General features: G+C 40.0%; 2 protein-coding genes across 5 annotated transcripts in view; both read left to right on the top strand.

Annotated features, from left to right (window-relative positions):
- The window catches only part of ano11 (anoctamin 11), a 32,502-nt gene extending 18,487 nt beyond the window's left edge, over positions 1–14,015 (top strand). The window contains exons 9-23 of the mRNA XM_008413135.1: positions 3,188–3,278; positions 3,820–3,916; positions 4,019–4,162; positions 4,394–4,531; positions 5,083–5,181; positions 5,272–5,374; positions 5,655–5,766; positions 5,858–5,912; positions 6,006–6,103; positions 6,251–6,387; positions 8,428–8,633; positions 8,731–8,867; positions 9,627–9,717; positions 9,921–10,052; positions 13,442–14,015. Of these exons, the coding sequence (XP_008411357.1) occupies positions 3,188–3,278; positions 3,820–3,916; positions 4,019–4,162; positions 4,394–4,531; positions 5,083–5,181; positions 5,272–5,374; positions 5,655–5,766; positions 5,858–5,912; positions 6,006–6,103; positions 6,251–6,387; positions 8,428–8,633; positions 8,731–8,867; positions 9,627–9,717; positions 9,921–10,052; positions 13,442–13,465 (1,664 nt within the window). The 3' untranslated portion in view covers positions 13,466–14,015. The remainder of the gene's footprint in view (positions 1–3,187; positions 3,279–3,819; positions 3,917–4,018; positions 4,163–4,393; positions 4,532–5,082; positions 5,182–5,271; positions 5,375–5,654; positions 5,767–5,857; positions 5,913–6,005; positions 6,104–6,250; positions 6,388–8,427; positions 8,634–8,730; positions 8,868–9,626; positions 9,718–9,920; positions 10,053–13,441) is intronic.
- Positions 14,016–17,869: 3,854 nt separating this feature from the next.
- The window catches only part of arhgef19 (Rho guanine nucleotide exchange factor (GEF) 19), a 23,576-nt gene continuing 13,512 nt past the window's right edge, over positions 17,870–27,933 (top strand). Inside the window, exon 1 of one of the 4 annotated variants that reach the window (XM_017305607.1) lies at positions 17,870–18,223. Coding sequence is in view for 2 of the 4 variants with exons in the window: in XM_008413051.2 (XP_008411273.1) it covers positions 18,703–18,771 (69 nt within the window). In the remaining 2 variants the exon portion in view is untranslated. The other 3 variants (XM_017305606.1, XM_008413051.2, XM_017305608.1) reach the window with 3 other exon arrangements.

Here is a 27,933-nt window from a genome sequence, read left to right as displayed (position 1 = left end):
GTACTGTCCCGGAGGCGGGTCCTGACTCGGAGGCAGGTCCTGTCTCGGAGACCGGCCCTGACTCCTCCAAGTCAGTACCGACCTCTGAGCAGACTTTGGTCTGCTCAGAGGCCTTTAGAGGCCCAGCTAAGCGTGGACTAAACACTACGTTCGGTCCACTCTTGGTGGGTTCTTGCCTCTCTTCTTTGTCTGAAGCGTCTCCACAACATGTAGCCTGTTTGATGAGCCCCCATGCTTTTTGAAGAAAGCTTTCTCGGAGAATGATTTTCCGCGRTCGTGCCTGGGTTCTTCTAAAGCACTGCACAACTTTGTAAATAACAATTGGGTTGTTGCTTTTTATCATCTTGAATAGCAGTTCTCTAACTGCATCTTCATTGCCACAGAGAAGTTGCAAGATGTCTCAGCAGTGTTTTGTTTCCATTTTCTCAAAAAAGACAAAATCTATGTCTTTGACTTCTTTCCAGATTTTTGGAGCAAGCTTTCTCTGGACAGGTTTGGTGTGCTTCCTTTTGTAAGCCGCATAGATCTGTTACTAGACTTATAAATCAATCTCCAAAGAATATTTTCCACCATAACTCTCCTTTCGTCCTCTGTTCCACGTCTGAAACCCATCCTGTTTGCGTCCCTCAAAAATTGTTCAGGGTCCATGGCTGCCTGAGTATAATCCTCACTCAGGCAGTTTTCATCTGCGTACCAGTCCTCAGTAGGAAAAAATGTCTTTCTGAACTTTCTTTTTGTAGATGTTAACATTTTCTTTTWAGGAACAGGATTTTCTAGGTGCTTTTTGAATTTTTCCACAATTACTTCATGTCCTTCAGGGTAATCCAGTAGTGCAATTAAATGCAGTCCACTGGCAAAGTGGAATGCATCTCTCGCAATACTCTGGAAAATCCATTCACTTAGCTCTTCTGACACCTCTGAGAGTACGTCCACRTTTAATTCTCCAGTTTTTCTCAAAAGCAAGATCACAATTTTGCTATGCTGTTCCTCAAAGGTGTGTCTGACAAGATGCAGAGTTGGTCCATCTGCAGCCTTTTCAATCACTTCCCACAGAAGTTTACTGAGAAAGTTTCTCYTCTTGTAATCTGGGCTTCTTTGACCAGGATGAATTTTGTTGGACAACGTTTTTTTCACTTTTGTCCAAAAAGAGACCTTAGGCCTCACATCCATTTCTCTCTGTGGGCTTTCGTCATTCATCATTATTGAATCTCGTGTTGACTGGCTTGTTAACTGATTTGTGTTAACTGATCAGAGAATTAACTGATGTCATGGACTCTATGACATCATAAAGTCATTCTCAGAAGGGCCTCATGACACAGAGGCCCTTCTGAGAAGGGCCTCTGTGTCCCTTCTGAGAAGGGCCTCTGTGTCCCTTCTCAGAAGGGACACAGAGATGGAAACAAAGCAAAATAAAGAAGAGTTTGAATTGATACTGGTTCAATTTATTTCAGCTTTTAGTATTTAATAACTAGGTGTTTTTATGGGAATGTGGATCTTTCAGATCAATTTGAGAAGCAATTTTGATAGGTAAACTTAATTTTATTGTGTTATGTAGCGCAGGGTGTTGGTCTTGGTCTGGTCTCGGGTTCGGTGGTCTAGATACAACTCTGCTACGTGGCTCCTTAGTTCCACGTCCTCCCCTGCCAGTTGGATTTCTTTCAAAATAAATGCCACTAGTGGCAAAAATAAGTGAAGTTCATGCTGTTAGGACAGGAGACCAGATGTTTCCATCCCTGAAATTATGATGCATAAAATCAAATGTCGAAGTCTCAACTATGTTACAGAGTAAACACAATAAAAACATGCTTTATCTGTGGCACTGTTCATTAAAATGGCACATTACTGATTTATTAAAATTAAATACAATCGGTACACTTAATGATATTAGCAATTAGGTATTAATCAGCAAGTACTTCTACTTTTAATACTTAGGTATTTTTAAAAGCCAGGACTTTTATACTTTTATTTAAGTAAAATGTTAATGTGGTACTTTTACTTGAGTACATTTTTGTCTGTATATTTGTACTTTTACTTGAGTACATTTTTTGCGTACTTTCTCCACCATTGRTTGGCGGCCATGCTAACTAAGCCTGCGCATTCACAACGGCTGCATTGTAGCAGCTAGCACAGCCTAGCAGTGCCACACAGACAGTAATTGACAGCACTAAGACCGGCCTCTTGTACAAAGTAAAAACATTTTTATAAAGGTTACATACTGCACCTTTAAAGTGAAGTATTTATTTAGACATCTTATTGCTAATTCCAAGGCATTTGCATCGCCAAGAACCATTGGAGCATCCTGCCTGACATAAGCGTAATGTAAACCCAATAAATAAATAATTAAATCTATAAAAAATAAAAATGTCTTAATATAAATATACATAAATATCCCAAGAAGATTTAATTAAAGTTCAGGCACTTGATTTATGTGCCGTTTTATCTCCTTTTCATGATATTAATCAGAAGCACAAAGACAGTCAATGGTAAAAACTTTCTACTTTTGTTATTTAATTGTAATATTTGGAGATTGTATACAATTTTTACTGAAACACACACACCACAGATGAAAACTTTATCCTCTTAAAGTATCTAAGCAAGCTCACTTCAAATGGCCTCAGATGGGGCACCAATATTTAGGAATGTTAAAACTACATTGCACCGTATTAGTGTTGCTAAATTATTTTGTGTCATAATGAACCAGTCCCTTTCTGCTGAGCTACCTTTATCACTCTTTATTTCTGCTTCTCCTTGTGATCTCTCTTCTGCTCAAAACGTAAAAGCTGCGAACTTTTTAAAGCAAAATGAAATGTGTCAATTAATAAACTTTTAATAAACTTTTTCCTTCAACTGATGAACTGAAATAACTCTTTTTAAAACCTTGAGGGGACGACACTGCTGAACTAAGTGAATAAATAAAATGAATTTGAGCTTGTAGCCTACTGCAGCAGCTGTCTGGCAGACACTGTTGAGCAAACATACAGCAGGTGGAAGTATGTTTCATAGGAATAGATGAACAACAGKACCAGTGCAGCATCAGCAGAAAACATGCGGATGTGTTTCGGACAGTTAAACTATTAAAAGCGTCTCTAGCGGCGCAGCGTCAACCTGGGAGCAGCTGCTCAGTTTCATTTCCTCTCCCTGCATCAACTGAGAGCTGCACTCTAATGGAGCTCTGCTGTCCCTGCAGGTTTCTACACAGCCTGGCTGCTGCCGGCGGCCATAGTGGGAACACTGGTTTTTGTGTCAGGAGTCATGTCCATGGACACCAACACACCAGCGTGAGTCTTCAATGAAAAGCACACAGAGTACCACAGGAAACACTACACATGCTTCACTGCAACACAGAGCAGAGCGGCTTTATATGAAGCAACGTTTAGAGATGATTAGCAACGATTATCAATTTAGCTGAGGCGATGATGTGACCACAATTTCTGTCAAGAAAGATTTGTTCGTGCACAGAAGTTGATAGATTTTCTACTTCTGAAGCTGTTGAGGTCAATATTTGGCACCAGCTGCAGTCGAGCACCTAGTGTACAGAAGTGAGATTAGCATTGATCCTCTGAGGAAAAAAGCATGTTATAGCTTTCCTCAGAGGAATGCTGGGATTTCCAGGAAAATAAACCTTTCTAGAATCTTCAACACTTATTTTCGAATTAAGCGAGGCACATCGAAAGGGTAAATTTACCAAACCATAGCAGAGCTTTGCAAACTTGCAGTATTTTCACATTTCCTCACTCGATGGCAAACTATGGTGTGTTTTATTCCAATTTTAAGGCAGAGTGATGTACATTTTTGAATATTATTTGGGACTGTCAACAGGGAGGACATTTGTAACAGTGGTGCGAAGTATCCGATGTGCCCCCTTTGTAAAACATGTGATGCTTGGAACATGTCTGATATCTGCACCATGGCGAAGGTAAGCTATATTTGCTCCTCTAATTGCTGTGAAGCTCAGTTTAGAGTCACAACATGAACAAGCTCAGAGCTTAAACCTGTCCCTTGCCGTTCCGTGCTGCAGCTTGGCTACCTGTTTGACCACCCCGGTACCGTGTTCTTCAGCGTCTTCATGTCCTTCTGGGCCGTGACCTTTCTGGAGTTCTGGAAGCGCAAGATGGCTACTCTGGCCCATCACTGGGACTGCATGGACTTCCATGAGGAGGAGGTTATTTGTTACATTAGCATGAGCATCTCCACGCTGTTTTATTGTCATAGTTCCTGCAAATGGAAAGACTGAAAGATGTTGTGGTGGAGTACCGTAAGAAAATGATTAGTATTTAAAAACTTGTTCCATCTATTTCCTGACGTTAATATCTTCAACAGTATCTTTTCCTTTAGAGAATACACACTAACAAAACGTTGCTGTATAGAAACCTGACCTGCTGTGTCCTCTCAGGAACGTCCCCGTCCTGAGTTTGCCGCCACGGCCCCAACTGTGGAGGAGAATCCAGTGACTGGAGTCAAAGAGCCGTACTTTCCAGAGAAGACGAGACTGTCTCGCATGTTCACTGGCTCCATGGTCATCGTCCTGATGGTGAGTTGTGTCTGATGACTTCTTACTAAACAAAAATGTAGAGGTGTGCAATACTGAGAATTTTGGTATTGATCTTATTCCGAGTAAATTCAGGAATAATATCGCAGATACCAATATTTTTTAAAAACAACGTCATTGACATTGAGCGTTTTGGTGATCTGACTTCAGTTAGTTAATCATAAGTGTTAGCATAAGTGTTTTTGTTAATTAAATATACTAGAAAACATTATGTAAGTATAGAAAGTTTCAGGACAGTGGAGTTGTCTCTATTCAGTGAAGATAAGTAGAGGTATAAAGAATTGAGGTGACAGCCACATTGAACTAAAGATGATCTGATTATCTTTGTCATTGTTCCTACATTCTTCTAAAGAGAACTGGGACAATGGGAAAAAAATTAAAAATAAAAAACAAGCAGCTCCACCATTAATAAAAACCTCAGAGTTCGGCACAGTCAACTTTCTGGCTGTGAACCATCATGGTAGATAAAATGCACTTTCTGAACAGTTGTTTTTTAACCAAAACAATTCCTCTGCAACATAATGTCTCCTCAGCTGTGTGTGGTGATAATCTTCCTGGTGACGGTGGTCATGTGTCGAGGAGTCATCAGCGTCATGATGTACCAGAGCGGGAGCCCTGTGCTGCGTACAGAGGTATGTCAGATCTACGCAGAACATGTCAGATTCATTTGTTTGATTTAAAATATGTTGTAAACACTAGTGCCAACGTAATTTCCTCTTCAGGCTGGAACCATAGCTAACATCTGCAGCAGCATTGTGAACCTGGGCTTCATTCTGGTAATGGGTCAGGTTTATACGGCCTTAGCGGAGCAGCTCACCAAATGGGGTAAGAGTCGATGCAGAATTAGAAAACAACTGAGCTGTAAACGCTTGGCAATGCATTTGTCTGCAAGGAAATGTAAGCTGAAAGATAACATTCTGTTTCTTTGTTGTTGTTTTTTTTTCACTAAATGATGAAAACACCAAATTCATTATTTTAAAGGTTGGCTTTTGTTAGAGTGAAATCTGCTAGATGCCTTGTTCAGATACAGTATTCAGCAATTCCCCTTAAACCTTTTTACATTTCTTCGACTTCATCACTGCATTCCTCTGTGCTCACATTGCAGAGATGCACAGAACCCAAACCCAGCATGACAACGCTTTCACCCTCAAAGTGTTCATCTTCCAGTTTGTCAACTTCTACTCGTCTCCCTTCTACGTGGCTTTCTTTAAGGGAAGGTAAGATAGGGCCCAGTCACGTGAAACGCTTGATGAAATGTTCATTCCTCTAGAAATATAAGCGGTTCTCTTTTTGTCTCTGTGTGTTCAGGTTTGTGGGTTACCCTACAAACTATGGAACCTTGTTTGGGATGAGAAACGAAGATGTTGGTGCTTTTTTAATATGAATTCTTGAAGTGCGTCGCACTGTCTTCCTGTGTCGCTGCATTGAGTGGTTTCTGTGCGCCTTGTGATTTCAGTGTGGTCCTGGCGGTTGCCTCATTGAGCTGGCTGAACAACTCTTCATCATAATGGTGGGGAAGCAGCTGATCAACAACATCCAGGAGTTCATCATACCGTATGTTAGATCAAGCTGAATTCATATCTATGTGGTTTCTAAAAACATTATCGTGTTCGTTTACACTGACATTGCTTTTCTTTACATGCAGTCCAACTGATAAATGATTACCTACATGTTAACCCATCTATTATTCCTTGTATGCAGCAAAGTAAAAGCCTGGCGGCAGAAAAGAACCTTGGCCAGCGTGTTGGGAGATGATGAGCAGGACGAGCCTCGACGCTGGGAGGAAGACTATAAGTTGGTGCCATGTGGGGGCCTGTTTGAGGAATATCTGGAAATGGGTAATTAGATAAGAACTGGTTCTTTTTTGGATCAATTCCCAGATCAATAAAGATGTTATTAATAGAAAGCCCTTCTCGCTTATCGGCACAGCTGGTCGATATGAAAGGAAATGGGTTGAAGGTATAGAACAATTTCCGGAGTTTTTAAACCTGAGTTTATAAGGAGAGTAGTTCATAATCTATAGCAGTGTTTTTCAACCACTGTGCCGCGGCACACTAGTGTACCATGAGTGATCATCAGGTGTGCCGTGGAAATTATCCAATTTCACCTACCGTATTTTCCGGACTATAAACCGGAAAATATACACTTTGAACCATGCAGCTTGTAGCCTGGTGCAGCTTTTCTGAGGATTTTTCTTCATCAACCAGGGGGCTCTTTAGCAGGAAGTGAATCATTGGAAGTCAAAATTGTAAATCAAAGAAGAATGCGCTAATTTTCGTTTAGAACAAGCACATGCTTGTTCAATGACGGAGAAATGTTTTCAAACTCATATGATGCAGCTTCTAAGTTGAGGAGTATCAATCTGGGACTACAGGAGGGAAATAGAGCTGCTGCACGTAAACTCGGCGTGAACAAAACCGGTTTTGGAGATGGAGAACTGCGTCCTTAATATATCCAGCAGTTATTATTACGCAACCCTCTGCTGCCCTCTGCTGGGTTCTTATGGGAAACCGAGAGCGGCAGAGATACCAGCGGCCTGTAGCCCGGTGAGGCTGATATAAGTAAGTTTCCAGGGGTGGGGGAGGTTCAAAAAATTTGAAGGTGTGGTTTATAGTATGGTGCACTCATAGTCCGGAAAATACAGTAATTGGTCTTAAAARATTGTTTGAAAATGAATTAATTATCTGCAAATAATGCCATCTTTAAGTGTCTTTGCTGTAGTTATTCTCTGATAAGTTAACACAAATCAGTTAACAAGCCAGTCAACACGAGATTCATTTGGAAGTTTTAGCTCAGCTCAATAATGATGAATGACGAAAGCCCACAGAGAGAAATGGATGTGAGGCCTAAGGTCTCTTTGGACAAAAGTGAAAAAAACATTGTCCAACAAAATTCATCCTGGTCAAAGAAGCCCAGATTACAAGAGGAGAAACGGCGTAATCATGTAATTTTATTATCTCTAGATGGCAGTAGGTACAGAGCATTTTACATTAAAACAAGAGAATTAGTGATGCATGAATGTTACCACCGCCGGTGAACTGTATGATACCAGCTAATATTAGCTATAGTGCTTGGTGTAATACCAGGGTTCAGCCCCGCTATGAAGGCTAGCTACACAACGCTACAGTGTTGTGGCACTGTTCGTGTATTTTTGAAGTCTACATGTTAAGTACAATTTGAAATAAGAAATGTAAAATATAATAAAAAATACATTTTTGTGTTTATTTGATTCCTATTCAAGACACTTTGATAAGAATGACTATATATGTAATATAGGGCAGTGTTTTTCAACCACTGTTCCGCGGCACACTAGTGTGCCGCGAGTGATCGTCAGATGTTCCGTGGAAATTATACAATTTCACCTACGGTACCGTATTTTCTGGACTATAAGCTGCTACTTTTTTCCTAAGCTTTGAACCATGCGGATTGTAGCCCGTTGTGACTTTTCTGTGGATTTTTCTTCAACCACCAGGGGGCTCTCTAGCAGGAAGTGACAGTGTAGCTACTATCAGCTACACTACCTAATAGTAGTGTAGCTGATTAGGTTGTTTATAAAAGAATCGATATATAACCCATGACTGTCTGTTTCTCTTGGGCATAATCATGATGTGACACAGAGGCCTCTTTTTCATACCAAGCCATTAAAAATAGGAAAAACAGGAAGTTATGAGTTGATCCTCATAATTTATTAAACGCCTGCAAGAAGACAGACAATCTCCTTAATTTCACCAGATCTACAGTTAGCAAGTCACCAAGCCTCTTTATTTTAAGGTCTTTGAACTCATCTTCACCAGCAGGGTCCATAATCCTGGAGGGCATTAGTTGTCATTTTATGTTTGGCTGCTCAGTGTAAATAAAACTGTCTCCCTGTCCTCCAGTCCTCCAGTTTGGGTTCATCACAATCTTCGTAGCAGCGTTCCCCCTGGCGCCGCTCTTCGCCCTCCTGAACAACTGGGTGGAGATCCGCCTCGACGCCCACAAGTTTGTGTGCGAGTACCGCCGACCGGTGGCCGAGCGGGCTCAAAACATCGGAGTTTGGTTCAACATCTTAGAAGCCTTGTCTCATCTGTCTGTCATTGCCAACGTCAGTAGATCTGTAGTTATGCCTTTACAAGACGATGCATGGTTATCACTAAGATGAATATGTGTTTGACAAAATTGTGATGCTTTTATTTTCTCAGGCCTTTCTGATCGCCTTCACGTCAGATTTTTTACCACGCCTGCTCTACCAGTACAAATTCAGCAATGATCTCAATGGATATGTTAACTTCACCTTGGCCTACGCACCACTCAACTACACTGACTACCCTCTGTGCAGGTATAGTGGCAACATTGGATTTATAAGTCAAAGCTTCTCAAAAACAGTGCAAATAAATAAATTCAGAAAGTTTTCTACATTTCTGTGTGTTTTAGAGAAGTGTATAAATAGTTTCAGCATTATTTTTCTCATTTATTTATTTTAGCTAAGGTAAACATTGGGGTGAGTCTGAATGTCTTGCCGTGTCAGTGGCAATTACTCTTTACAAAAGCTGGAGGGAAGATATACTCTCTGTGGCATTTTACCTTTGCGGTTTTTGTTGGTCATTTTTGTTCGATTTGTTAACTCAAGATTTATTTACTAAAACATGAATGAAGACACTCACTTAAGAATGTCATTTTTCTTTCATAACCACCGTAGTAACATTTATTCAGAGTATTTGGTTTTAGCACTTAACTTGATTTGATTTTTGGAGATTATCCCGCGTTGGTATTTTATGACTGACAGATTATGGGCCCGTCGACTTAATCTGATTGATTTGAATGTGAATAAATCATTGAACAACTAATAATGTTTTATTGTTGTTGAGAGCAAATATTGTTGAGTTCATTTGAATGTAAAKGTTTAACTGAATCAGGATTATGTGTTTAATTATATTTCTGTTCATTGCAAAAGTTGCATTTTTTCTTTTGCTTTTTTTGAAATCCTAGACTTGACCAGTAGAGGGCAGTGTAGGTCGTGTTCCAAATTGAATCTGTTGTGTTTTCTTGCTCTGCTGCTGTACATGCTCTGCGTTGACTGTGCTTTATTTATTTCCAGATATAAAGCATTCAGAGACAATGATGGAATGTATACGCTCTTCTACTGGGAACTCCTCGCTGTGCGACTTGGTTTTATCATTGCATTTGAGGTTAGAATGGAGACACTTGAAATCCACTTATGTTTAGCTTAAAACTCTGGGTTTCTTCAGTTGCATCATGTTCCTGTAAGTTTGTCTTCTAGTTAAAACAGATCATTTCCAGTAGTCAGTTCAGAGGTTAGAAATGATTTCATTCTCCCTCAGTGTAAAGGGAACCATCTTGTTGACTTCTTTCTTTTTTTCCTTCAACACAGCATGTGGTATTTTTTGTTCTGCGAGCCATTGACTGGATCGTACCCGACGTCCCTGAGTCCTTGGAGCTGAAGATCAAGCGAGAGCGCTACCTGGCCAAGCAAGCGCTGGCTGAAAACCAGGAGGCGCTGTTGGTAAGTTGAGGTCAACAGGAAACCCAACACTGTTCAGCCAGCTCCAACTAAGGTCACTGAGACAGGGGAGGCACACAAAGTTTATATATGACTAACACATTCATATATTACCTAATAAACAATAAAGACTAAAATCCTTCAGCTGAATGTTTTATGGACAAATGTTAAACCTGTGTTTTTGAGAACATGTCAAGAAATTTGTTGCTGTGTTTATGTTCTAACATATGAGGAGCTGCAGTAGTTGTAAGTCACAAAACACTAGGATTTGCTAAGTGTTGTTGCGCTAGCTACTGTTAGCATTGCAAGCCAAAGCCATATAATTCTCTTTAATCTTTCAATTTAAACACAACATAAACATCTTGCAAATAGACATTTTATATAACTGAGTATGCCACTGGTCTAAAGAGATTCCAGCTGCCAGAGGTCCCATTAAACAGGTTCGTTACGTTGTAAGTTCATGTCAGTCAAACTGGATGCTAACCTCCTGGATGCTCGGAGAGTTGGGATTCCGTCTACAAAGGCTGCTCTTGTTTTATTTCTAAATGGGAATTTGGAAAATCCCACTTCTGAGCGCAAAGAGTTAGTTGATCACATCAGTTGTGTGATCGACCAATAAAGCCTTGTGTTTATTTTAGCACTTATTAGCTACATCCTTAACAGAGTAATGAACAGAATCCAGAAAAACGTTCTGTATTTTCAGTTCAATTTCAACTTGGTTTATTTCACAAGACAGTAATGCTATCTGAGACACAATATATATCAGTCACACAGACCCCAATAAAGCACAAGCTACGTCTGGTTATTTCTTGCAGAGCAGTTCAAACAAAAAGCCAGATTCAGATATACTGTCTAGTTTAACTCTTATACAACAGCCACACATTGAACATGTAGATGCTAAAAGTATTATCAAGGGAAAGCCATCTGAATCATTGACTTTGCAGCAATCTTTCATTCCCTGCAAGGATGCGGCAACTGTAGGGAATTAGAACCACACCATTATTTATGTCTAATTCTGAATTTGAAGTGCCGTCTCTTTATAGAACCTGTTAAACACCAAGTCACTTATATCATAAAAGTAAAGAGTTGACAGAGGGTGTACTTTCACTTCAGAGTAACTGCAGATTACACAGTAGCATTCAGGTGCAGCTTTATGAAGCTATAAAGCAAAAGAGTAAAATCAACATGCATTTAGCTTGGGTACACACACAAACACAGGTAAGTAGAAGATATTTACAGGAACCTGATTTCAGTGATTGCATGGACAGAATGTTTAGTGTTCCACTTTAAGCCATAACATAGACAATCTATATGAATAAAAACCATCTTAGTAATTCATCCCAAGCAAAGTATACATGCGCTCAAGCACACACACCCACAACCACGCCCGATTAGGAAGCAAAGCCGTCTGTTTTTTGTCATCCTCAACAAACTAGCAAAATTCTTTCTGACTGGATAGTTCACCACTCTTATCAGAAGTAGAAGAGTAAATTCAAATTGGTTGGCGTCCTCAAATGAACTTGAGTTTTAACAAGGTTGACGTCAGGACTTTGGTAATTCATTCCCGAATGTTAAAGTCGGCTGGCTTTATTTGTTCTAAAGCCAGTTTTATTGGTGTTTGGACTCACTTTCCTAGTGGAAAACATGTTTATGTTCAAGTTTCAATTATCTAGCGGGTTTTTTTTGCAGGTAAACTGGAGACATTTTGAAACAGACTCCCTTTATTACTCTATTGTCCTTGTTTAATTTACCATTACCAGAGGCAGCAAAACTGTCCCAAAGCATGATGTTACCATCACCATGCTTAAACAGTCTGTACAGTTAGGGTTAGTCTTGGGTTTGAAAAGCATCACCATGACAGCATAAAACATATTTACCATCCAGTGATGAAACTTGAAGGTTTTCTGCTTGTCGCTGTGAAGGTAAGTCGAGCTTGAAAATGTTGGTTTTGCTTCTGTCTTGATCTGAATCTTCTTGATTCATGAGAATATAAAACTGGTTTTGATATGGAGACCGACAGTAGCACTGGGTTGTACAAGTTTGCAGTTCTTGCCTTGCTTGATGCTATTTGCCATCATCCTCACTATTTTCCTTTCTTCACAGATTTTTTCAGACCTTGTCAAAGTGCTGACGCATTAAGAAAGTGCAGGCTTACCTATTATTTCAAACCGTTGAACGTCTGCAGTTATTGGTGCCTGCAGTAGCAGTAGCCCTTGTGCTAACATTAGCATTTTAGCTACTATTTATATCTTACTACCTTACTGAATGAAGTAAGTCAATGTTAGTGAACATGCCAGCGATAGCCCACATGCCATTGACAGAATTTTAGATAATCTCAGTATTTGAGCTAATTTTGGCACATGCACTGCTGTTTACACAGTAGACAAAGTAAGTCAATGTTAGTCAGTATGCTAGTGATAGCCCACATGTTACAGATAACCTTTTAATTAACCATTGCATTGTTGCTAATTCTATAAATATAACAAGGAATAACATAAACAATCTGTTTTGTAAATTGTTTTATGCTTTAATGGTCACACTTCAGGCTTGCTAGACCTGAGTTTTCATCACAGCCTAACATTTGGGTCAGAAAACCACACACACTTTGGCAGGCCCCTTTTGAAATTTTCTAGTTTAGGAAATGTCCCCTAAACACTCCTTGACCGGCCCCCCCTCTCCCCCCCGGTTCTTAGTAATGATTGAGTTTTGTCAAGCAAATACTTTTTTATGCTGCCATGAGCTGCAATGACACATTGAGATTTCTGAGCTTTCATCACCACTTATTAGAAGATATTTGTGAACAAATGTATATATTTTAGCCTTTATGTATAATTTGGGTCCTTTAAGACTTTCAGTGAAGTCCAAGTGAATTTAAATGCTGGTGGCTACTTTTAAACTATTCTACCCTGAAAGATGTAATTAAAAGCTCAAAATTCTCATCACATTTTAGTCCATGGAGACTTAATCTATCATAAACACCTGTGTTCAACTGTATGTAAGTGATGAAAACCTTTTTAAAAGTTATATCAGCTTGTGAGTATGTTTAACCTGAAATAATATGACTCAATCTCTTTGAGGTGTTTTTTTTTTTTACTGTAGCAAGAGCTGGACCGGCTGCTTCCTTATTTTCAGCCTCCTGAGATGAGCTTTAGGTTTTTCACATTTCCATAAAAGTAACATTCCCCAAGTTTTCCAATTCACTGATACTAGAGATTTTTAAATTATAGGGTTTATTAAAAGTGCCAACAGCTGAAAATTACAGCATCATAAGCAAAAACAATCTGTCTCAGCACTTTTCAGCCTCCATAGAGCAGCCAATGTGACAAAACTAACTCTCTCATCTCTCTTCCTTCTTCTTTTGTCTAAATCTAATTGCACCGCCCCACTTGAAGCAAGCGACACGTCCTTTGGATTGATGAATCGGGACTGGAATGGAATGCTGGGAGGAAACATTCGAGGAAGACGCTCCTTTGAATTTAAGAAGATAATTTTTTTCATCATTTGAAAGTCAAAAAGCCAGCTCCACATGAGATTATTGATGCTGCTGCACGCAGACTGAGGCAGAGGAAACTAAGGTCACTGGTTGGCTCTTTCACCAGGAGGATTCTAACTTCAGTTGTTGGATGTTTGAGCTATAATTTAAGCTGGGCTTTCCTTTTCGGAGCAAGGCGTAATTCATCAAGCATGAGGAATAATGACGCCGCTTCTCTGCAGATTAACTTGATTTATGACTACCAGCAGCTACAGCATGCATTGTTGATGCAGATGTGTACAGAAACGTATTCACAGCCCCTTTATCTTTTTATTTTATTTTTTTACATTTTATCACATTGCAACCACAAACGTCACTGTGTTTTACTGGGATTTTATCTGTCAGAAAAAAAAACACTTGTAAAGTGGAAGTTATATTCAAAGTAAAGTAGTTTATCATATTTTTTTGTCTTAAAAATAAAAATCTGAAGAGTGTGGCCTGCATTTCTTTTCACCCCCTTTACTCCGACTCCCCTGAAGATGCAGTTCATGAGAAGAAAATGAATCTTTTTGGCCTTAAGGCAGAACACCTTCCACCCTGCACACACCACAACTCCACCTCTTTCTAAACTCTGGACATCCGTTGACATCTTTGTTAGCCGAGATTAGTTGGCTAATCTTTATTTAGCCCAGAAAAGCCACGTATCTGGTCCAGGTGTAGCGCAACCAAAGGCTTCATTAGCTCAGCTGCTTTTAAACACAGTTAGTCTTAACCACAGTTCAATGTTGTTTTGATAAAACCGTCTTTCTAGCAAAATTCTTTATTTTAGGGATATCAGTGGCAACATGCCTTGAAATGTTTTGAAAAGTCCCAGTCAAGAGTCAGGATAATCTAATCTGATCCAATGCTACTCTGACGGAATCTAATTTAATCCAATCAGTGGTAAAACAATTATGTTTATAAACGTTCTGTGGAAGGTTTGAGCTACAGAACGAGCAAAAACATCTTCAGATGAAATGTGGTAGAGACAGCCTCAACAACTGAATTTTGTTTGCAGGTATCAGAGTACAGGGGTCTGAATATCTTTGTTGATGAAGCTTTTGGTGTTTGTCTATCACATAAAATACCAGTAAAATACTTTGAAGTTTATGGTCTAACGCGACAAAATGTTCATTATGAAAACATCCCTGTGGAACTCCATGTTACCTTTAATTAAAAGCTGTAGTTTGTGTCAAACCAAAATATTTTTCACTGGGAGGAGTACATTTTTTTTTTTTTTGAAGGATCCGTTGGGTGAAAACCTGACTCAACCTCGGTCTGCGATGTCAGCTCTGTTAATCATTTGTAGTCTTTAACCTCAAACAGTGATAACCCCAATTTTTCTCGCACTTCAATTTGCCTCTGCAGAGACATGAAAGATGATAAACATCCGACTTCATGGACTCGGTCTGGTTCCCCACTGCTTGAAAACCAACCGCAGTCTATAAATCGAAGCTTTTGCTCTGACCTCAGCCTTCAGGTCAAAGTTTGCCTTCTATTTTATTGCTGTCTGATACTGTAAGGCTGCACAGAGCACAAGCTTTTCTTTACTCTCCTCGTTAACTTTCAGAAGGTTGTAAAATTTGTTTTGCTTTCCCCTCATAAGCATGTCGGGGGTTTTTGAATGAACTGCACAGCATTTGTATGAAATATTTTGGAATATTAATGTGCCGTACTGCTGAACAAGGAAGTTTTTCATTTCAGAGTTGCTTTTTTTTTTTTTTTTTTGCATTTTAGACCAGAATAAAGCTACGCAGCACACTGCTGCATGGTAATCGTCTCTCCTGAGCCATGAAATGCTGCAGGGACAAACGTTCATTGATCCTCCCAGAACCAGTCTCCTTCTTTCGTTTCTCCTTTTCCTCTCTGTGTTGCAGCTTTCTCTGCTCTGCAGAGTCGTATGAAGAAGATCCTGATTTATGAGCAGACGGCAACAGACAGGCGTTTGTTAATGATTTCTCTCTTCCTCTCACACTATCCACCAATGGCTCCAACCCTTGGGCAATTTCTGACTTTTGTTTGATCTCCTCTTCTCCACCTCACGTTTTTCTTCACTCGTTTCTCCTCTTCGCTCTTAGAATTCTTTCTTCTTCTGCTTATTTAATTCCTACCATCATCTCTCTTTAATGCCCCCTCCCTCCTCTTTGCCACGTTCATCTTTTGAATTGTTGTGGTTGCTGCGCGTTCCTCTGCCATGGCCTGCAGGAAGAGTGAGTTAGTACATGTCAGTGAGCACAGGTATGCGCTGTGGACACTGGCTGGATTGCTACACCGCCTGCGAGGGCGAGGAAGCCAACGCTCGCATGCAGGAGCTGCAGAAGGAGAGCTGCAAATCAATTGCCTGGGGATAAAGATGCAGCAAAGCAAACAAAGTATAAACCACCACCCAAAACTCTGCTCTGTTGCATTTTTGCTGATTTGAAACACACTGTAGATGCTAAGAAATGACTGGCATCGACGCCGTGTCTGTTGCTGGTGTGTTGTTGTGCAGGCTTTTTTTTTTCTTCCTCCTTTTTTTTTTGTACTCCAGCAAAAACACAAAGCAACCAGAGCGTCCAGCACTGCAGAGTCCTGAGTTAACCTGCCACCCTCTTCACCTTATCTTTAATAAGTGAACACGGCTGACGCAGCAGCGAGCCCAAACAGACAAGAGCTGAAGAAACCCTTGGCAGCTCCTTCCTATCGCAGCATGACGTTTGGATTGGAAGCAGGTTTTTTGGGGGGGTTGACAGTAGCCTTGCTTCCAGTGCATAAAAGTACAAGACATGCAAATAATTTTTCTGCAAAGTTTTTACGTGTTGAATCTGTTTGTGTAGATGAGCTTGCAGTCAGATAGCACAAAACAGTCCCTCGAATGTATGAGCTTTGCAATTGTAATATGTTTTGATTTTATGCAGACTACTTTAAATTAGTAGCATAATAAGAGAGTGGATTGAAAAGATAAATAAAAATCTGTAATGTGTGGTGTGGATTTATATTCTACAGCACCACTGCAGTCCAGTATTAATAAATCCAATCCAGACATTGAGACCAAACGGTAATTTTTTTGGCAAAGATGCAAAACGAAATGTGTGACAGAAGGTCGACATCACACATCACAACTAACACAAGTCACCGTCGTAACACACAGCAGTGGCAGTGTCATGCTGTGGGGGTGCTCGTCTTCAGTAGGAACAATGGGAAGGTGGATGAAAATAAATACAGCATGATCCTGGAATAAATCTATCTTATGTCCTGTATTTAGCATTATTGGGGTTGTGTAGTATGTGTACGACCAGCACAACGTGCAATTAACATACAGAAGAATATATTCTGTATTGAAAAATTCACCAATTTTCAATTTAACTTTATCTGTAGGTATTAATATACAATTGTTTGTATTCTCTTTAAATATTTTCATATTCAATGAGGTGCATTTTGTTACTGTGCTGATGTAACAATATAATATATAGCCACACATAACTGATAAATGGCTCTCTAAGGTTTTTACAAACACAAATCTCAGGGATCCTAATCAATTATTCATGTCTGAAATTTCTGCTTTGTCCAGGCTCAAGTCTTGTCCTTTAAGTACTGTTTTAAAAGACCAATGCAAATGTTCATCATGATTTTTTTTCTCAGCATTTAAGTCTTAAAAGAGAGCAACAAGAAAACACCACAAAAACGCAGAAAGGAACAGAGGAGAGAAGGAAAGAAGCAAGAACATGAGAAAGAAACAAGGGAGGAAGAACAAGAAGATGGTAGAGGGTGAAAGGACAAAAACAAGCGAAGAGAACAACACAACAAAAGAGGGAGGATGAAAAGTAGGTAAGAAGGAAAAAGTAAAACAAAAGAGATGCAAAGACACAAGGAAGGAAACAAATCTTAGAGAATGAGAATAAATCCTATAAATGTAAGTAACGTTCAAGACTTATCCAGACCTGGAAAATCCTGAAATCAAACCTCAGAGTTTTCCAGCCTGCATAAGACTCTGAAGAGTGAGGTATGCATTTATTTAGCTCCCCTTTAATCTGACACATCTAAATAAAATGAAGGTCTGGCCTCGTGCAAAAATAGCTGTTTTACTTTAAACAGTGCAGATACATTCACGGACTATGAATCCTTTCTCAAGGCACTGCATACAGTTTGGCATCGGAGGGTCATTGTTTTCGTCCCTCTCCCTTTCTCCTCTTTCTGTGTCAGGGCAGGTGCTGAAATGAGACACTAAATAACTATTAGAGGAAGGGCAAGAGAAAGGGAGGAGAATACGAGAGAAAAAGGAGAGCTCTTCCCCAACAGTAGCAGAGAGAGAGGAGAGAGAGAAGGAAGGTGGGAGGGTAAAGAGGCAGAGAAGCTCAGAGAGACTGGATCTGCATTATAAGTAGCTATAAGAGCAGCAAGTGTCGGGTGTTTTCAACCTGTTTTTTAAAAATGCTCTAACGCGAGGAAAAGAGCAAGCGGAGCAAAAAGAGGAGAAATCAAGAAGTGGGACATCAGTTCTGAAAAGTCTGCTGTGATTAGGAAGAAAGCCAAGCGCAAAGAAGGGAGGAGGGGAAGCCGAGAGGAACACAAGGCAGCAATGGATTGCAGAATGGCTCGGTCTGACCCCGGGACGGCCTGCTGGATTCACACACTGCCGCTGGACGCCGTCCAGCACACGCGCTAGGCTGCAAACGCCGGAGAGGTACGGGACCGGTCATCCTTCAAAACAACAAACTGAGCACATAAAATCAACATTTTAGCACCTTCAAAACACATGTCACCTGAGCACTTTGTTGCAGCAGGGAGTGAAAGGTGAGCTGTGCTGTCTGGGACTGAGGCTGAGCTTCCTGTTGTGTGCTTGGTGAAAGCAAAGCTGTGGAGCTCATCCAGGTGACCCACAGGCTGAGGAGGAAAAATTTTGGATTTGTATTAAAAAAAAAAAAACTGAAATAAAGTCCCTCTTGGATGGAGAATGTCAAATTATTCAGCTCAAGCAGATGCATGTTTGGCACATGAGAGATTATTAGCTTTCCCTATGCATTTGATTCCCTTTGAAGACGCTGTTGCTTCTTGCATCGGTAATGTTTCCAGCAGCTCCTTAGGCAGTGAGGCTTTAAATGCGATGGCTGCAGCCAGCAGTGAGCCACTGCAGAGCGAGGCAGGTAAGTGCATGCCTGGAATATGTTAGATGAAAGCTTGCTGGGGGAACTGTATGTGGCTAAAAGTTGGCGCTCGCCTCTCCTCTGTAAGGTAAGGATGAAACGTGAGCACTTACCTGTGGGCACTGCCAGGCAGAGCACTTTACTCACCCACATGTGTGTGTGTGTGTGTTTTGAAATGTGTGAGTTCGTGTGTCAGGTCATATCTTCGCTCAAGTTCTCGTCCGGTTGTCGTGCACATCGTCCGGAGGTGCTTTGGTTGTTCAAACTTTGTCAGAGAGAAGGTGAGCTGAGGTGAGACAGTCTGCCCTCCTGATGACTAAGTGTTTTGTCATGTGAGGCGTCTGCAGCCGTGCCTGTATAAATTAGTCTGGCGGTAAATAGGCTGGTGCTCAATATGGTGGTGTAAATGGTCGGATTTACTACCTTAGGTGCAGAGATGTGTACAGTGCTCCAAAATTAGAGTGACGTAAGAGTAGTACTACTCTTACTTCATATATCTAGCACTAGATATCTATCTATCTATATCTATATATATATAATTAAAGTATAAAAGTAGCTGTCCAAAAAAATTACTCAAATAAGAGTTAAAAAGTATTTTGTATAAAGAATATTCAAGTACTGAGTAACAGATCATAACATAAAGCGTTCAATAATGAAAAATTACATCATCAGAGCAACCAAAGTATAAAGTTATGTGGATAATGTTAGTATTTCAAGGACCAAAATGAAAATAATTCCTATCAATAATTATAAAATAACACATTTATTTTTCCAAATTAATTTGTTTCAATATAAAACTTTAACAAAAACTGAAGATGCGTGCGTGTGTGTGTGTGTGTGCGTGGGTGTGTGTGTGTGTGTTTGTGTCTGGTAATTTTTTGATTAAGAAACCTTGTTTTTCATTTAGTGAAATTACGCAGAGTGGATAGAGTAAACAGAATTTTGTTACTCAAGTAAGATCAACAATATGTTATAAAGTTACTTAAGTAAACGTGTAGGAAAAATACTCTTTAAAGTCAATTTTTCCCCCCAAAAGTTACTCAAGCTCCACCTGCATGTTGGGTAAATGTGTAGCAGCACACCGTATAAATCTGGACCTTGAACCATTTAACTGCCGTTTATCACAGCCAGGTGGTCCTCTGCATGATCACTGACCGCTTGATAACCCTTTGCTTTGAAATCCTCTCTTTGTGAGAAAGAGATCACAACCAGGCCAAAAAGCTGGGAATAAATTTCTCCCCCATAGGCTGCTTTAGATTTGATTTCTTTACGCATGTCTCCTCACATAACCCTCAGATGTAAAGTATGGCCGCCCTCCCACTTCCTTCTTCCCCCGCGAGTGTCTGGAGAGCACCTGCCCCCATCACCTGCCAGTCAGACGGCGGCTGTCTGAGCATGTATGTGTGAGTCTGCGTGTGCACCATATAGGAAAGCAGGCGGGATACACACATCGACTCAGTTCCGTCATTTAACTAAAGCTGCACTCAAATACTCCCTCTACTGCACCTTCGGTTCGTACAACGCTTTGTGACAGTGTCACATGTTTAGGATGTTTGCACTAGAAGCTAGATCAAAAATACTTGGAAAGATTTTGTGTTTTTTGCTGGATGTATGTCCGTTTTCAAGTCCTACCTTAAATTCTTTCTTGGATTTATGTCTGAACTTTGACTAGACCATCCAACCATATAAATATGCTTCAATTTGGACCATTCCCTTGTGGCTCTGGCTACATCTTTTTTTTTTACTGGAAGTCAAATCAAGTCGAGTTTATTTGTGTAGCACATTTCAGCAGCAAAGCAGTTCAAAGTGCTGTACATCATAAAAAGATAACGCAGTAACCAGTTATGAAACAGGCCGTAAACAATGTCTCCTCTAATTTCATCATCAAAGTCATAAAGCAAATAAATCGGATATGATGATCAATGTTCTAGTTGTTATGAATCAATGGCAGCTCTAAGCAGGTGGACTTTCATTTGCGCTAGATTTTAGAGCTAAGCGTCAAAGTAAAGGAGTCTTATATGCTTTTCTGACTTCTGTTTGTAAGATGCTTAAAAAAACATTTTGAGTTTTCATTCCATATCAAAGCGTTCCACTATTATTCCCACCTCACAGTTTTCCAAGTTCACCGACTTAAAGAAAACAGCAGTTTAAAACACAGGCGCTGGAGATATTTTAAACAAACTCGGTCACTTTGTTTGGCTCGCGGCCCAGATGCCAGCAGCTTTAATAGTCCATAATAGCAGCTCTTGCTCCTGCGCGTGCATAGTTTCGGTGTTTTCTTGCCTCCTGTCTCAGCCTAGAGTTCAGTTTCAGAGGAGTGAGCATGCCAAGTCATTTGGGGAATGTGGAAAAGAGTCTCAGTGTGTCAGAGAGTCTCATCTGGGACGGTAGCTGGACATGCCCTTGTCATGACGCCAAGACTGTAAAGCAGACCACCTACTGAGTTAAGAACCTCATGCATTCAGGTAGTAATTATTAAACCGTGTAGCAGATGTAGAAAGGTTTGCTCTTATCTTCCAGAAAGCAGGAGCTTTGACACATTCTAGGCAGCATTTCTCCTTCTGCTCCTCTCAGGATTATTTTGTCCATGCGTGAAGGCTGCATCAGTCAGGATCTAGACATCGGAGCCTCCGGCCGTGTACGCTGCGGACAGACCTGCACACCTGTCTGGCTCTGCAGCCCTCAGGTTATTTCACATTCAGCCTCGGCCAATTTAATGCAGTGTGTGCTGCACTTTTTCTTCTTTTTTTTTACTCAGAAGGTTTGCTTTTGGAGGTTGACTAACTCTTCTTCAGGGGAATAGTTTTTTTCCCCCTGTGTGTCTTTGCTTCTCGGAGAAAAACAAAAACTCCAAACGAGTCGCTACCGTCACATCAAAACACCTCTGGCTTCTCTTTTTCTTATTCTTTCTGTTTGAAGCTGTTCAGCACCCACAGCTGCGAGGTTGCCAGTTGTATGTGGTAGGTGTTGTTATTTACCCAATCGCATTTAAAAAACAACACATGACTTTTCCATCCATGTCCAGATAAGAAAAAGGGAGTTGCTGATAACGTTGGAGCGAAAAGGAGTTAGAAAACAGGAACGAATAGCCAGAGTGAAAACTTGAGCAGATAAATGCAGGGGGAGCATCAGAAAAGTAGGTCAGGCTTTTGGAAGCATCTGCTGCGCAGGATCAGATTTGAACCAGAATGCTGTGACTGACAGCTTGAGCCCAACAAGCTCAGTCTCTTCGTTTTTTGACAGATCAGGACTGAAATAAGGTGCATCGGAGTTTAACAAGCATACAGCTTGAGAAAAATAAGAGATCGGATTTTAGAGTCCCCCTTTTTTTTTCCACATAGAAAAGCTGTCACAGAAAGCAAACTGTATTTTAAGAAACTTATAACTAATGGAAAATGATCAATTCCTGCTGCCATTAGTGCTTACTTTGCAGTTATAAATTGAAGTTGCTCATAATGCCAAAAAGGATGTAAATCACCTGCTTATTGTTTTAGCAAAGAGAAAGGTTTAACATATGTCAAGGTATTTCTAACTTATCTCTATTCAACACAGAACCAAACCAATGTAGATCACACTGGAGAAACTGAACTAGCCCTGTTTTGTTTTAACAATTAATAGAAAGTTTGACTTAGTGTTTATAAAGAGTGTATTTTTTATTTTTTTGCAAAGCAAGAAAGATAAATAAAAAATGTAACAAAAACGATTCAAATTTAGAAAAATAAATAAAAAACTAAAGTTATGAAGCAGTGGTTTGGAAGCCCTCCCACCCACCAACGTCGTGTTTCCGTTTTTCAGATCAGCAGAGGTGATTTTATGACAGACCAAGAGATAACCTGAGGAAACAGAAAAATGTTCTTAATTTTCAAATGGTGGAAATTAAGAGATTGAAAGCTAACCAAGCCAACTCTGCCACATTGCGGAAAGTAATTTTCTCCGAAAGTCTAATAACAGCTTCTGTCGTTCTGGCAACAACCACCAGCATCACAAGTTTGTGATGACAGGCAGTGAGTTTATTACACCGTCACTCCGACTCCTCGTTGCAGAATTGACTTCATATGTTTCCATCTCATATCAATCATACTTTTTCAGAATTTTACTAGATTTGTTTTCTTTCTGGCTTTTTTTTTTTGTTTCGTTTTGGCAGCCAGTAGTGGCACAGTTGGTTTGGTTCTCAGTCTGGAGTCTTTTTGCATGGAGTTTTCATGTTCTCTCTATGTGTGCATTGACTCTTACTGGGTTCTCCAGCTTTCCCCCCCACAACCCAAAAACATTAATTGGTTGCTCTAAATCGCCCTTTGGTATAACCGTGTGTGTGTTTGTCCTCTGTCTCTCTATGATGCACTGTAATGGACCGGCGACTTGTCCAGGGTTTTTCCCCCACCGGACTTTAGCAGATTTGCTGCTAAAGAACATCACTCTACCATCACAGTGTAAGCCAGAGAGTATGAAATATTTCTCTGAAACGTTGTTAGTTTTACACCTGATGTATCTTGAGACTGCAGCTCCTTTTGTCTGCTCAGTCCGCTGCAAGTCTTTTCAAAAGTCTAAAGGATCATCAGCATGTTTGGAATGTGAGCAGGGCCTGTGTCTGCGTTTGGGTCAGCATTTAGTGTGATTGTTTCTTATTGTTGTGTTGTGAACTTTGACCTTAACTGACACGATTAAGTCTGCAGCATTTTCTCCTGGATGAATTGTTGATGTGGTCGTTAAGTTAATTTTGGCCATCCTCACCTGGGGAGATCCTATAAAGGTCCATGTTTTCACCGTGTCTCTGTGGTTTACTGGTGACCCCGAAACCTTAGAAACGGCTCCGTGGTTCTGATGAAGGTCATAAGCCAAAACGTGTCAGTCGGCTAATTAACTTGTTTCCTTGTGCTTCTGGAGTCTTCTCTTCACCAGATTTTTCACCCTCTCCGTCATGCAGTTTAGAAACTTTTGGCTCTCTTGTGAAACTAAACACAAGTTTCTAAAAACAATTAGTGAATTTATGATTTAACAAGATGTGCAATTACTTTCTATTCATGCAGGGACAAGTTGGTTTCAAAAGCATTTTCCCCCTCAGTACATGAAAATATTGTCTGAACTCTGTTATATAAACACACTTCATTTTTGAATGATATTGTATTTGGGGGGGGAGGGATCAGAAAAGCTTGTCTCAAAAAAAACTAAAACAATGAAATTATTTTTCAAAGCACTGTGTTTCCTTTCTTTCTTCAGAATAAGGGCTTCAGCCACGCATAGCAGCAAAGCACTCAGCAATCCAAAAACATGCAGGATCTAATTATACCTCTATAGTTGTTGATGATTCTGTAATTTCTAAGCAAACGTCATGAAAACAAACAAAAAGCCAGCCATTAGGCATTAGTGATTATACCGTCCCAAAGCTTCCTGGTGCCCGACAGAAACTTCAACCTTTGAAAAATGGATCATAAAAAGCAGTTAAATCATTCACTAGAACAGCAAAGCCACTCATGGCTTGAGCAAACATTAATTTAAAATAAGTAAACAAGGCATATATTAGACTCCATTTTTAGCAGTGGAGTAAAACTGTGTTTGGTATTCTACTACTTACGCTGATATGTGCACTCAAGAAACAGCAAACAATGGGAACATTGAGATTCAGGAGGTTTTTTTGTACGTTTTCAGCACGTAGTGTGTATAAATGTCAGCTGGTGTTGCCACACATGTTAGAAACGCCAAAGACACAGGAGATGTTTCTACTGACATTTTATTTCTTATTTCACCCAAGAATGAGATAAAACTGACAGAACAGGAGTTGACCAAACATTGGGTCAGAATTGTAACTCGAGACGGAGTCTGGTCAGACTTCACTGGAACTCTTTCACAGGATAAAATGGAAAATTGTAAAAAATTATGTGGTATAATGACGCTAATACTACTTGATGTCTTGATATTTTGCTATAAATATATCTGTATTAACTTATTTTTTTTACAATGTGAAACCATTATTGTGGCTGAATTAAAACAATCCTGCTAAGAAGAGTGAAAGAGGCGTAGAAGACCGGTTGCCAAACCTGTCACAATAATAGATTAATTAATGATTAATAAAAATGAATTTGATAATTTCTGTTCTAGCCATTAATTTTTTTCAAGGAAAATACAGTGACAACATAACTGATTTTTTGTTTCTGTGGTATGTGTGTATTTTTTTTTTTGTTTTATTTACTGTTTTTGATTGTTGTGTTTTACATCACCACCTTCCTAAAATAATAGCGTTAGTCTTTTATTTATTTAATTTTTTGCCAAAAGTGATTTAGGTGAGATGATATTTAAAATGTCTTCCATTTCCACTGCTGAGTGTTCATTACAAAATTACGGGTTATTGGTTAAAGAGGGTGAAATTGCATTATTATTATTATTATTCCATTATCAACATACCACTTGGAAAATATTTCAAAACAACAATATTATGTTTATTCCTGAAACTAAATCTGATTTATTCTGGCAACCTCTCTATAAATTGAACTTGCCTGAGATAAGGATTTCTGGCTAAGCAAACGAGGAAATCTTTGAGCATTACTTTTGATGCGAGGATTTGAATTATATTTTTTGAACTTGGACATCCTATTTAAATAAACCAGGTCTCTAATGCCAAAAAAAACATCTTCTTCCTTTGAATCTCATTGCTTACAGACACCCTGAGTCTGTCTAAAGCTGCCGATTATGAGATTTTCAGGCTTTACTACCTGTTGAGCTCGTTATTAACATGGTAGCTTTCGCGACTTATGACAAAGCGCCATAATTGGACCAGGTTGTTCCAACAAGTTTTGTCAATGGCTCCTTTGTGTCGTTCCTAGTCACGGCGTGCATCAACTGAAAACCTGGCTGCTGCAGTGGAAACCTGAATTTGCAGGGAGTCGGGGTTAAAGGTCCTGAAGCTTTTGTGTTTACGTGTGAGATGGTCACCATTTTTCCAAGTCTGGAAGCCAACTATTGCTGTTTGTCTGGCACTGTCAGCGGGAATCCCCCTGGGTGGGTCAGGGTCAGCTTGTTGCTTTCAGTCAGAAGCTGATGGATGCTCATGCTCACCGTCACTCAGGCGGGCCTTGCATTGCAACGTTCTGTGGGTGTGTAGGCAGGTAGCATCATCAGGTACCATCATCAGGTACCATCATCAGGTACCATCCCAGAAGGTTTTGACTACATAGTCTAAGGTCTTGGAGGAGGATTAAGACATCCAGCAGTATGTGTAAGCATTTGGGTAACCCTCTCCTTGCCCTTCTCCGCACCCTGAGGGTTGCTCGCCTGTCTCTGTAGGCGAAAGCTGGAAGACAAATGAAGACGTCCGTGACCCGGCACAAAAGAGGATGTTCAACTTCAGGCGAAAAAAGTGGACACCACCTTGGCATCAGGTGTGACTGCTCTGATTGGGATTTTGGAAGAGTTTGTTTTGGCAAGAAATAAAGAAACTCATTAGTTCTCCATGAAAGTTTCTGTTGGTTTTCACTGATCCATTTAAGCCAACTCGCATCTACAGTAAAAGTAAACAGACAAAGATAAATTTATATTTCAGAGGACACAGGTTGAGTCACATTATTAATTAATCACTCAACCGTACACGCCAACAAAAGGCGAGATTCCGATTCATGAGGTGGTGGAAAGTTACCAGAACCTCACTGCTTATCGCCCATCAATGAGAGCAAAATGAATCACAAGCTTGTCTGTGTTAACAGAGTTCTTTTTCCTACAAGCGAAGTCACATGACATCATGTCTTGTCTCCGCAGACAGAGCTGGGCTCCTTAAATCCACATCTTGGCAATTAGTGGTCTAACGTGACCAAGTAAAACTGCGATTTTGCACATGAACGCCAGCAGGTCGCACCACACTGTGAGGACACTCGGCTTTGTCTGACCAAACACGCTCAGCCTGAGCTCATGGAGAAACTTGTGTGCCAGCAAAGGAACAAACAGTGAGATTTTTTTTAAGGGATTTCTTTTACTGTTTGAGTGATAGGATTTGATTATTTCCACTTGTACATTGTAAACTCATGTCAGTCGTATCAATTCAGGTTCAAAGTGCTGGAAATATGTCGTTCTCTAATGTTATCTTTGCTCACATAAACTTGTGAATATTGTAATGTCTTTGTTAGAAAACAAATTATTGTGAACATATTAACTGAAAAGGTAATGCATGTAGTTTTCACGTCCTGAGCATTTACGTTTGGTAACCTGTCAGTTCCAGTCGCAAGTCTTCTGCATCCCTTTATCAATGCATTACAGCTCTACTGACTTTATGAGCTTTATGCATTTTTGTTTTTTGGGGTTTTTTTCAGCAGTTTTACGTTCTTTCTCTGGAAACAGTTAAGAGCTTCGTTGGCTTTGTGCATTTGTGACTATTTTCTTCTTTGGAATCTTCAGTCATTTCATCTTCACAGTTTTATCAAGAGTGTACATTTCTCCTTTCATCTTCTTCTTCACTAGTAGGAAGTCTGCCAGTGCGCTTCAAGGCAGCCCACACAACTATGTTCCCACCTGCAAGCTTGTCCTTTGGTTTGGTGTTTCTGGGGTAAAGTGCAGAGCCACTCTTCCTTCAAACACGGTGTGTGCAATGAGGTCCAAAGCTTTCAGTTTTGGTTTCATCTGAGCAGTCTAGGTTTTCCCAGTTTTCGCTGGTTTGTCCAAGTCTTCTGCAGCTGATTAATAAAGAAGGTTCAGCATCCTTTCTTTTCAAAAGTGTGCGTAGAGGTCGTTGCAGTTGAGTTATTACTTTGTTTACTTGAGGAAAAAACAGGGCTGCAGTTTCATTGACTTTCTTATAGTCTACAAGTTTTTTGGTTTTTCTTTTGACTGCCAGAAAGTTTTTAAGAGGAGGATTTAGTGAAATGATGTTCTTTCCCTTTCCTGATTGAGGCTTAAACTGTTCAGATACTTTAAAGATGTTTGGATTTTCATATCGTTCAGAGAAATATTTTAAGCTATCAGATAATATTTATCCAGCTGGTACTGATTTGCACATAGCAGCAGGAATGTTTTCTAAAAATAACTGTAAAATGATGTTTTTTGCCAAATCAAGCCTCTCCTACAGTGAGAGTTGTTGCAAACTGAGTACAGAATATAATTTTTAGAACTTTTTTAAATTTTCCTTCAGAAAAAGATGCTTCTTCTTCTCTGGTGGCTATTTACCGTAGAATCATGGATGATGGAATTACTTTGATAATGGTGCCTTTAATCACAGTTGGAAGAATCTATTGTCTGTGTGTGTGTGTGTGTGTGTGTGTGTGTGTGTGTG

The sequence above is a fragment of the Poecilia reticulata genome, linkage group LG7 (assembly GCF_000633615.1).
Source record: "Poecilia reticulata strain Guanapo linkage group LG7, Guppy_female_1.0+MT, whole genome shotgun sequence".
Classification (NCBI taxonomy): domain Eukaryota; kingdom Metazoa; phylum Chordata; class Actinopteri; order Cyprinodontiformes; family Poeciliidae; genus Poecilia; species Poecilia reticulata.
The sequence above is the reverse complement of the archived record's forward strand: the minus strand, read 5'-3'. Positions and strand labels throughout refer to the sequence as shown.